The 12,313-nt window shown below is 45.2% G+C and overlaps 1 protein-coding gene across 1 annotated transcript; it reads left to right on the top strand.

Annotated features, from left to right (window-relative positions):
• Positions 1 to 939: 939 nt before the first annotated feature.
• Positions 940 to 11,707, top strand: LOC124201156 (homeobox protein araucan-like). The gene is made up of 7 exons (XM_046597626.1): positions 940 to 1,762; positions 1,940 to 2,174; positions 2,243 to 2,562; positions 5,572 to 5,708; positions 7,495 to 7,808; positions 8,599 to 9,273; positions 9,350 to 11,707. The coding sequence occupies exons 1-7, from the start codon at positions 1,637 to 1,639 to the stop codon at positions 9,868 to 9,870; spliced, it is 2,328 nt and encodes a 775-aa protein (XP_046453582.1). The 5' UTR covers positions 940 to 1,636; the 3' UTR covers positions 9,871 to 11,707.
• Positions 11,708 to 12,313: the final 606 nt, after the last annotated feature.

Consider the following 12,313-nt stretch of genomic DNA (forward strand, 5'->3'; position numbering starts at 1 on the left):
GCCCAGCGCTGCTGTGGGCTGTGATGTAGCCCAGCACCCACCGCCGGGGTCTCTCTGCCCAGCAACTGATGGGAGTAGTTGTATAGTAGTACCTACCTCCTCTTTCACGGCATCAGCAGCAGCAGCACTCACGCAGATATACAAGAGAACAGAACAACGTCGATACATTTATGTATCAAGACAACAGCAAATAGAGACAACGCGTAGCACTTCTAGATATTATATAATATATTACCTCCTGGCGATTGTTTTTCTCGTTTGTTTGATTACACACATCTGTCTGTGTATTATTATTGTTATTATTATTATGGAAAGGGAAATAAACCAGTTTTGATCCAAACCAAAGAGTATCTGATGTCGATTTTATACATATTCTGTTACTAAACAATTTTTCCCAGTTGAATATGTGGTGATGGATGCGCAATTTAATATTCACAATCTAAAAAATGGCAATCGTCAGTTGAGTCAGGAGCACTGCCCCGCTGGTACTGCTGCCGTGTCGATATCACGTCATTCTCACCCGCCGCTGCCGTCGTGAAATTGTTTGACACACAACTGACAAAATCCTGCGCTCCTCCTTCTTTCCTTCCTTCCTTCCTTCCTTCCCTTCCTTGGGGAGGTGTCAAGCCAAGAAGAAGAACGACGACGACGACTGGGGTTGTGTGTGTCGAATGTTGGCAACTTCTCTGGCTCGGCTCCTGACTCTCTCCTGTGTGTCGCACGTCTGCTGTGTGGTGTCGGGGAGGGGTGTAAAATAAAAATCAACCGGGCCAGAGTGAGAGCCAAGCCAAGGGTGGCAGAGGAGGCACACAAGGCGGTCGGAAAAGGGGGAGGAGAGGAAAAGTGGTGGGTGTGGGTATAAGGAGGGGAGGGGAAGGGAGGAGGAGGGTTGGAAAATGGTGGTGGTGGTAGAAGGAGGAGGGGGGGGACCCTTCATAGAAAATTATGTCGTGCAACAGTGAACAGTGATCGTTCGGACGCGGTGCCCACACCACACAGCAGACACCAGCAGCACTTGGCCGTCGCCCGTCTGTGAGTGCGCGCCCAGTCACACAGCAGGACAGCAGAACATCAATCGCGGCTCTATATATCGCGCGCCCATTCGGCACACAGCACAGACATTGTACATCTATATAGGCCCGTGTGTCAAATCATCAGTGTGCGCCAAAGTTTTACTTGTTTTTGATTTTTGTTTGCGCCAAAACATGCCAGCAGCAGATGAATGAATTCCAGTGAACGTGTTTCTTCTCGAGTGCTGCTGTTTCTGCCCGCCTGTGTGTTTTCGGGTTGTTGTTTGCCGCAGTCAAAGTGCGTGGATGTGAGAGAGTGCCTGTTTTGCATATTCGCCCGCAAGGAGAAATAAGAAAAAAATAAATAAAAGAGCAAGATCCACCGACGGCCATATTATACATCAAAACATTTTGGCTGTGCGCATGTTGTTGTGTTGTTGTGAGTTGCGGCGAAAAGTTTTGGGAAAAATTTTAAGAAAGAAAAAAAAGTGAAATTCAATTTGATAGAAACGTTTTAAATGTACCTGAAGTGTCGTCGTCTTCTACCATCGGATTTCGATTAAACTGGTTAACACATAAGTTGGAGAGATTTGCACAGTTGTCCTATTATAACGTCTGGCCATCGCATGGCGCAATTCGGCCAGCTGCACGCCGCCAACAACCTCAACAACAACAACAGTTCAATGACGACGACGACGACAGCGGGCGCTAACGTCAGCGACGCCGCCAGCGCAACACCGGCCCATCACCAGGTGAGAGCACATCAACAACAACAACAACAACATTTCAACTCGGTGCATCACGAAGAATCGTTTATTTTCCCATCACCTTTCCCGATGGGGAAAAATATACAAATGGCCGTCGTCGAAATGATTCATCGTCCAAACTATTTTTTAAAAAATGCCAATTGATTTTTTGAATATGCACAGGGCGCCATGAGCAGCGGCAGTTGCAGCAGCAACAGCAGCAGCAACAACAGCAGCCGAGACGATCGAAGTCTTCGATTGATGGCGGCGTCGGCGTCGGCAGCAGCCGCCACGGCCGCCGTTTCGACCACGACGCCCATCGTCTTGTCCTCCCCGCGGACGCCACCCACGACATTAACGGCGTCGTCCGGTTGTTGTTGCGACGGCAGCCGACCCTTGGTCCCCGATCCCCTCACAGGTAAAATTCAATTTCTTTTGATTCTTAATCGACAAATTTTTATATTTAATTTGTCAATTGGCAATTAGGTCAATCGATTTGCGCTTGCCAACTCGAGTCGGGCTCGGCCACTTCGACGGCGGCCATGTTGTTAGGCCTACCCCGTCTGAGCGGATCGCTGGCCGGCAGCACAACAACAACGACGACCTCAGCTTCGCCGGGCGCCACTTCGGCCCTCGGCCTAGGCCTCAGTCTCTACCACCCCTACCACCAACACCAACAGCAACAACAACAGCAGCAACAACACGACCTGGTCCACCACCACCAACAGGCGATAGCCGCCGCTCACCAGCAACAGCAGCAACAACCTTTCCTGACCCCCGATCAATCATCATTTTACGCAGCTGCTGTAAGTTGTTTCTATACTTTTCTACTTTTTCCAACCGCTTCTTCTTTTGTTTTTGACAAAAGAGGCCAGGAGGAATATTCAACTGGTTCTTTCCTCGAATGGGCGAATGGGGGGGAAAAAGGAGTTGTCAGCTTTATATGTGTATATACTCTCAGTGGGTGGTTCTCTCTCCTAAATAAATACGTCTTTAATACATTTACCATCTAGAGAGAGAGAGAGTGATGGGGGGGTTTTCTGCTGCTGTTGTTGTAGAGATTAGCATCGAGAAACCATCACGCACACACACGTCTGAGGAGACAAGACTTTTGAGCTCGAATGTCATCTATAGATTTGTTTTCCTTTTTTCCCTTTAGACACACATTTCCGCTAGGGATTTCTCATATTAAAAAATGGGCAAAAAAACAATTGAGCGACGAAATTGGGAAGGTCGTCAGGAACGTGAAATGAATCGATTGCCATCCATCTTTGTTGAAATGCAGATAGAAGAAAGTCAGCAACTCTTTTTTCTATTCTTCCCAATACAATGATGGTTATAAAAGATGGCCAGCATCAGCAACCTTGGGCCGGCTCTCTTACACAATCGATGCGCGGTTCTATGATGGCATCGCCGAATAGAATAAAATTTGGTAAAAACTCATTTTAAAAATAACAGATAGAAGAAGAAAGAAGAAGGTTATGTTAGATACACCCTTGTTGTTTTGTTTCAATGCATACAGACACTCTTCTTCTCCGTGTGTGGTCGATGCCAATCTCCTTTTTGGTTCTTCTTCTCCGGAGGAGGAGGAGGAGGAATTATCTACGGCCCAGTGTTTGTCACAACTTCTTCTTCTCTGTTGACTGACGATTATATTGGAGAAAATCTAAAAAGGCATATAGCCTCTCTTTCTTCTTTTGCCTTTTAGTTACAAGAGAAAACGGGCGTTAAGGAACGAAACAAGCAAACCCTTATAGTTATTGTATCCACTTTTTTTATCGCTCAAAAAAGACTAGACAACAACATGTCGTTAGACATTTTGGCACAGAGTTTTTTCAAACAGATTTTAGTTTTTTTTAAAAAACCCGCTGGAAAAATTCGCTAATGGCATCTATACTGCTGGCCACTTTTAAATTTCTTGTTATTATACGCTGTGACGTGGCCAGCCAATATTATAATAGACGGGCAGCACAAGACAGACCAGAAAAATGTCGAGCTACTGCTGCTGCTGGTGACGTTGAGCTTTTGATTTGATGGATTGTCTCGGAATCGGCCATGGTATGAGAGACCAGCAGAGGAATGTCAACCGTGTGCTGTTGCCCCCAGCAGGAATGATGATCCCCTTTGTCGACTCTTTTCGTCTCTTTAACGGGCGTGCATGTTAGTTTCTTCTGTATAGCAGCGGGCGGCCGCTCATCGTCTAGCCCAAGAGTCGCCCGTCTGCTCCTCGTCCGGTCCCCTATAGCTATCTTGATGTTACACACGGCCAGTCAGGCTCAATTACATTCGTCCCTCTATATGCCATCAACAACCAGTTGGTTCGACTACATTATGTATAGAAATTCTAATATTCTTTTTTCTTCTCCACAATCCATCATTATATCGTCGGGTAATTACCTCGACTCTTTTGACAGCCCAACATCGGTCTCTAATATCTTCCCCCAGAGCCAATCTAATATTGCGGATCGCCCATTATTACCCATATATCTGAATTTCAGCGGTTTTACCAGGTCTTATACACGCCGTAATCAAATGTAACTACAAAAAAGGGACTTTGTTTCAAATTGTCGACCATGTCCGATACCGTATTAGTGAAGAGAGAGAGGAGCCTGGGCAGGTGTTTTGGCGTCTAACATATAACAAAAGTGCCTTGTGTCTCTTACACACACAAATGCGTGTGTGTGAGCTTGAAAAAAAAAGGTCGGTAGATAATGAGAAATTTTCGATAATGGACAGCACACATATCAATAACGCCGCGCCCCTTCAAAAGTTTAAGGAAAAACAACAACTCCAAAAACTCGAAGAGATGAGAGTCTTGTTGTTGCTTTGCACGTATATCCGATATATACTGTATGTATAGACCCGCGTTGGTCTTCTCTCTTTTGTGTGTGTGTTTCACTCGGCCTGATATATCTATATATTTATTACGCGCGCCTTGTCAAACCAAATCAAACTTTTTCCTTCTATTGACACACTAGACCTCCCCACACACACACACACAGAAAAATATCTAGCTCTCGGATATATATACGCCCTTCTTTTGTTATATTTTTCTCTGTTTTCCCCCACACACACAGACACACACACTTGAAAAACAAACAGATCCTAACTCATCATGTGTAGAGAGAGAGAGATGGTCAATGAGCGATAAGCTCAAAGTCTACACACATCCCGCCCCAGGTTCTCTCTGCTGCGGGGCCCTGCTGCTGTCCGTTCGTTTGTTTTAGGTGATTGAAGTCTCGTCGACGTCACATCTAACTCAATGGGTGGGCATATCAGAGAAGCGGAGGGGAATAGGAATAGAATGTCTAATAAAATAAAAAATAAGAAAAAACTAAACAGGCGACGGGCTGCGAATCAATTATCACCCGGCGATGACGTGTGTTTAGCTCCAGGCCCCTTTGTGCTGTGCTGTGTCTTTCATCTATAAATCGAGACTTGATTATTAAGCGGTGTGAAAGGGGATAAGAAAAAAAGGCCATGCAAGAAAATCCTTTTTTATTTATTTCTTAAATAACAAAAGGGGGAAAAAATGGGCGACGGCTGGTTGGCGCCGATTGGCCCCTACCAATTTTCTAATATTCGACAAAAATATCACGTTGACACATAACTTTTATAACAAGCGCGAATCAGAAAAGAAAAAAATAGAAACCGGATCGAGGACAACGCGCTACACATATCTGATTGTTGTGATGTTTTATATAGGTGCTGTGCTACCCATTTATAAAATCCCGCGGGCGTCGCTAGAATCATTTTTTTATTTTTAAGGCCATATGAATATCTTTTAATTTTAATCCATTTAATTTTAATTTTAGAACGCGGGTCACGACCTGAAAGATTCGGCACTGGCGTTCAACGGAGCGGCAGCCGCCGCTGCAGCCGCCGCCGGATGGCCGTACCCATCCATGTACTATCCGTACGATCCGGCCATGGCCGCCTATCCCTTCGGCGGGTGAGTTATTATTATGATTCCTTCTAGATTTGTTGGGTCTTATACATACCCACGAAACCTGAGTATATACAGCCTAGTCGACCACGAAATAGAAGAAGAAGGTGTTATTAGATACGACCGGCCTACAAAATATTTATTCCGGTGTGTCTAACCAATCAACAATGGCTGCCATGATTGTTAGGTGGGAAGGGGGGATATAGTAGACACCTTTTTTCTTTCTTTCTTTCCCCTGTGTTTGTCTGATTGTTGGGTTCTCTTCTATTTCTTCTTGTGTCTCTGCTGCGCTGGGTATAATCTAGAAAAATGTTGTTTTGTGCGGTGGTGGCGCCTATTCCCGGCCCCAACTTGTTTTGTTTTTCTCTTTTATTTTTTTTGCGCTGACTCGATTTAACGAGCGGTGTGGTCACGGATGATGACGGCCTTCCATCCCCTCCACACACACATAAAAAAAGAGACGACCCGAATCTACACAACAACAACAACAACAACACAAGAAACACGGGTGATTTGGTCTGTACAGAAAACAAAAGCGACGACCGTCACGCAAAACACCTAGGGAAAAAGAAGGGAAAAAATATAGAAAAAAGCGGATGAAATCAACATTGTGTCCTGCTGCCTGGGGCGTAATAAAAGACAAGCTAGAAGAAGGTCTACATATATATAGTGCGGTTATATATTACGTAACCGCGCCTATATAATGTAGGACTATATCTTATTTTGGCCCAAACCGCGACGACTGGCACGTCACGGAAACATTGGCGCGTATATTTTCATTTTGATATTTTCGGCCATTCTGCGGTGGTCATTGGCAAAGGTAAAAATAACCGGAGAGCGACATATCAAAACTGTTGATTGTATTCGAATAGAACTTGGCTGCTGGGTTATATATATGGACTCGTTATAGGACACTGCACGGAATGCTCCGTTGTGGAAACGGACCCATCACCCACACGGAACTTTTTTGAAAAAGTTTTCACAGAATATAAAGACACACACACATTTTTTGTTTTTTCTTTGCGGATGGCGGAGGATTGCGTGCTGGACAACTTGTCTGCTGCACACGGAGCGCGGGGAGTTGTGTGTGTCCACTTTGGCTGTGACCGTCCAACCAGAAATAGTTGTCGTCTGAAAAAATAAGAAAAATAAGAAAAATCAACTTTTTGGGGGTTTTTGACTTTTACCGACACGCCATCACATCCAGGTCAGAAAAAAAAAGCCAAAAAATGTTGTCAACCTTCTTCTTCTATGGGAGTTGGGGGGAAATCGATTGGGCGGTCAATATTTGAATGGACTTTATTTGATCTATGCATATGTGAGGGGACAACAGTGGGTTTCGTGCTGGACAATGGCGCGCGGGCGTTCAAACAATCGCGGGCTCTGTTGAAATCCAACAACACAACATCAGCATATATATAGGACGTGGTCGTCGTGTGTTGAACGTGCTGTTGTCTATCTCGCCGCGCTTGTTGACCGGAGCTCCGTGATGGCGAAACTCGACAGCCGTTCGCCAAAAAAATGTTTTTCCTTTTGGTGGGGGAAAAAAAGAAACGAGACACGCGATCAGCGACCAGCAGAGAATCAACATGGCCGACCTGTCTCTTCAAATAAATAGCCCAAAGTAACCAACGTGTATGAAAGACGAGACATATGTATATAGGAGGAAGAAATCGGCGATCTTCGAACGCTGCCATGCGAATAAAACACTCGACTTTCTTTTTTAGCTTTTTTAAGGGATTATATTTAACTCGGATTAAATTTTTAAATTTTTTTTGTTGGTTTCTTGCAGGTACGGAATGGATTTGAACGGATCGAGGAGGAAGAACGCCACCCGCGAGACGACGGCGACGCTCAAGGCCTGGCTGTCTGAGCACAAGAAGAACCCGTACCCGACCAAAGGTGAGAAGATCATGTTGGCCATCATCACCAAGATGACGCTGACCCAAGTGTCCACTTGGTTCGCCAACGCCCGTCGCCGGCTCAAAAAGGAAAACAAAATGACGTGGGAGCCAAAGAACCGCAACGACGACGGCGACGACGACGACGACGGCGACAGCAGCGACGCCGAGCCCTCCAAGGATCACCACAAACGATCGTCCTCAGGTGAGACCCCCAAACATCATTCAAATTTTAAATCGAACGGCGGTCAAAGTTTAAAAATTCGGCGGTCGACAATCGTCAAATGACAACAACAACCAAAAAATGGATTTTTTGATGTACAACGCCGCTGATGACGTAAGCCGTCGCTATCAACGCCCATCATCGTCAAAGGCCGACAGGAGTGTGACACAATCCTTCGCCTTTGATCCTTCGCTCTCTCTCGCCCGTTAATTCTAATCACAAAACAGCCTGTTGTCTTGTTGTTGACGACAAACGGACAACGCAACAACACAAGGTCCAGCGCCCATCCAAGGATCAACTCTATCGCCATATTACATTTATATAATCAAATAACATCTATCCCAAACAATACATTTAACAAATCCACTGGCGTAATAATGTAACGGCCGATAAGATTTTCCGTTTTGGTGGTTGGGGGAGAACAAACATGACAATCTCGAATTTTTTTCATATTTTTGATACCATCATTGTTGATTGAATTTGGACTCCCCTCTACTAAAACATGGACAGAACCCGCTGTGCTCAGCGCGATGCTGCCCACCCGTGGCGAATGTTCAACTCTGATCACTTTCCGATTGTCGTTTCTTTTTTTTTATTACATTAATGTTATTACATGACCGGGCGTTTTATAATATCCATTCGAATCCGCATAGTCACGCTAGATTAGAAATATATAGTATAGTTTAGACTTGATTAGGATTTGATGACTGTTGTAATCGTTGATGATTATTAACCCTCATCATTAATCATTTATCGGAATTTTGTATTACAGACGGGCGTGACGGAGTTTTATCGTCGGCCGACAGCAACGCGGCTCACCACCACCGGGCCTGGAACGGGATCGGGTCGGCGGGATCGGGTCATCATTTGGTGATGGACGACCACCACCACCAGCAACTGCACCGGTTGCATCAGCACCACCGGCACCACCGCGACAGCGAGGACAACATTGACGTCATGCTGGACAGCGATGAGGAGGAGCTGGACCTGTTGAGTTCCGGCGGCGATTCGGCCTGTCTCTCACCTCCGGCCGACCATCACCACCACCTCCCGGGCAGCCATCACCTGGGCAACCACCTGGGCAACCACCACCACCTGGGCGTCGTGACGTCGACGGGCGTCCCGCACAGTTCCTCCTCGTCGACGACGACAACGTCGACCAACAGCAGCAAACCCAAAATCTGGTCGCTGGCCGACATGGCCGGCAGTCAGCCTAGTCATCAACCACCAGCTTCCGGCTCACCCCACACCACGGCTGCCGCCGCCCTCATCCAACAACAACAGCAACAACAGCAGCAACAACAGCAACAGCAAGCGGCTGCAGCGGCGGCCGTGGCGGCCGCCGCCGTTTTCCCATTACCTTTCGGCCCGTTGTCGCAGGCCTTTGGTCTCCGCTCACCGCACAGCAGTTTCCTGCCGCCCAACAACAACAACAACACAACTCCAGGTTGGTTTTCCCTCTTATAATTTAGACGGGCCAGTTAATTAAATTTCAATTTTGTTGTCCGTTTGGCGCCCATCAGGTGGTGGTAAAATCTTTTCGTCTTTTTCGCCGCGATTGCCGCCGACTTCTCCTTACCTGGATGCCGTGGGCGGATCGCCTTACGGTAGGCCTACAGCAGCCGCAGCCGCCGGCGTCTATCGCTACCCTCCGCCACCGCCGGCCGGCAATCCGGCCTCGTCCACCTCACCTTTCGGCGGCGCAATGCGGAGTAGCGCCGGAGCAGCGGCAGCGGCGGCGGCCGGTTCGGCTGGAGAAGCGACGTCGATGGCGCTGGCCTACAATCAGCTCATGTCCAGCATGGCGGCCCACTTCCAGCAGCAGCAGCACCTCCAACAACAACATCACCACGGCCTAGTGGCCGGCAGCAATGCTTCGGCGGCCGCCGCCGCCGGCAAAATGTCCGGGGCCACATCGTCCGCTACCTCACCGGGAGTCCTGGAAAATCTGGAGAAATTGGCCGCGTTAGCCGCCGGCGCTTCCTCCTCCTCCTCGTCGGCCACCAATCGCAACGACATGAAGAGCAGCGTCGCCGGTAATTGATGACATAATACGACCACACCCCAACAAATTTTTAGAGACGACAACAAAAGAAAATTCAAACATCTATCTCGATTTTAGTTCCTTTTATTGATTTTGATTTGATTGACCCGCTAAACAGCATCCCCCACTTGTATTAAAAAATTGAAAAAGAGATTGAAATTAATTTGTCTCTTTTCGAGCTACATATTATATGAAATTGTGTTTGTCCGTGCCTATTTGTATGCCAATTTCTTTGCCCACCACCACCACCACCACCCCACGCCCTGGTTGTTTTTGTTGTGTCCATTTGTTTCTCTATTTCTCTATTTCTATCTCTCTCTCCACTATTGTATAATATAGGCCTGAAATCCACAACAACAATCGATTCAATATCCACGTCATGACTTCTTTCTTTCTTCCTTTCTTTTATGAGCATCAAATTTCCCAGTTGATGGGAATTTTATTTCTCCTTTTTTTGTATTTCTGCATTCGTGGATTTTGATTATTTCTTCTAATTATCGACACACCTGGACATTTTGTTTCTACCTGAAAACGGTCGACGCGAGGTCGGAGATCTCATTTGTTCTTTTTTTCTTAGAAAATAATTAAAATTTGTCATCGCCGCGACGACGTTCAAAATTGACCGAGTCCAGCTCGAAAGATTCAGACGCTCTTCCCGATCAAATCGCCGATCCGCACGCACAAACAATTTTTTCCCCCTCTCTCTCTTTCTCTCTCATTTCCATATTATAAAAAACAAAAAAATTATTATTGGGCTTACATAAACTATTTAGTTCATTTTTATTATACATCAAAGTGTTTGTTCCATTTCTTTGGTTTTTTAATTACAAAAAAAAAACGATCGTTCAGGGTTTTTTACGAGTTAAACAACGACGGAAATCCTGACAAAAAAATTTAATCGACAATTTTTTTAAAATATTCAATTGGCAAAATTTAGAAACTTCAAAAAAATAAAAACGCGGGAATTTTTGAAATTTGATTTACCTCATTATTTTGGGGTTCAAACCATCGCAGCCGGAAACTAAAAAATTCCGGACGAACCTCCTCCTCCCCCCATCCAGTTCCTAAAACATATCTACTCATCTATCTCTCCCCCACCACAAAACAAAAAATCCAGCGCAAAAAAAATCATCCAGAAAAATTTTTAAATTTCAAAAAAATTAATTTACCATGGCACACGAATAATTCATTCATTAAAAATAAATTACAAAAATCGAAAAAAAAATTCATTCGTGTTTTTCCTCACGAAAGGCGAAGCGTCTGCCGTCGTAGGTGTGTGCAAACGTTTTCCGTCACTGTTGGCTTCGTCATGTCCGTCGTGTGTGTGTGCGTGTGTGTGTGGTGTCCTCGTTTGTTATCTACCAAAAATAATCGAATTCGTGTCCTCGTGTACATATTCAAATAAAAGTAAAATTTACCCCCATTTTTTTTTTCCTTTTCTTTTTCGCCAACTGTCGAAGGTGGGCCGCACATTTGCGTATACCGGTTGACACATAAAAAAAAATTGAACCGGATCAAGCTGTTTTCGTCCCCTCCTTATCGTATATAAACATATTTTGTACACACACACACACACACACACATCTGTGGTGGAACGAAATCATTATATAAATATAGAAAACCAATTTTTGTTGATATATTTGTTTTCCCCCCTTCAACGTTTGTATGTCATATTTCTCCTTTTTTGCCCGTGCAACGATGCCGAATTGTTTCCACATTAGCCTCTCTCTCTAATATATTATCCGTTCGTTTCCCCCCTCACCTGTTGATGATGATGAGAGATTTCCTTCTTGCCCAGCAACTGTTGTTGTATAAATACATTTCTTTCAGCCAAAAACTACCAAAATTCTTTCTTTTAAGAAAAACAAAAAAGTTCGTGTCGTTTCTTTTCCCGCCCACTCGACACATTTTGAACAATCATCCCGAGAGCTAACAGAAAAGAAAGAAGACCTACATTATAGCCTATACTGCAGACAATGTTACACGAGAAAAGAAACAAAACAAAAAACACATGGTGAACACAAGCGTGAGCGAAAGAAACGAAAGAAAAAAGGCAATCAAAATGCGCCGGCCGTCCATGTTACATACTATAGACAGAGAGACTAGATTCCTGCTATATAGGCGTGTGATTTTCCCAGTTACCCAAACGGCTCCTAATAGGTGGACGCTGTTGAGAAGAACATGGGAATAAATCAGCAGCAGCAGCAGCTTTCCTACTAAAATATTCATTTTCTTCTTTTTTAACTATCGAAGATGATGTGTATTAAAACTCTCGACTGCTGAGACTGCTGCTGTGTCTACAAACTATTGCAAACTAATGAGCCCCCTTCATTTCAATGTGTAATTGGCGGTCGGCGGCCGCTCCTGGTCTGGTCGCGTGCTGCAAACGTTCGTCCGTCTGTGTGTACAGAAAAAATGAATATCCGTTTCGAGAGCATCCAGA

This window comes from Daphnia pulex, chromosome 8, assembly GCF_021134715.1.
Source record: "Daphnia pulex isolate KAP4 chromosome 8, ASM2113471v1".
NCBI lineage: Eukaryota > Metazoa > Arthropoda > Branchiopoda > Diplostraca > Daphniidae > Daphnia > Daphnia pulex.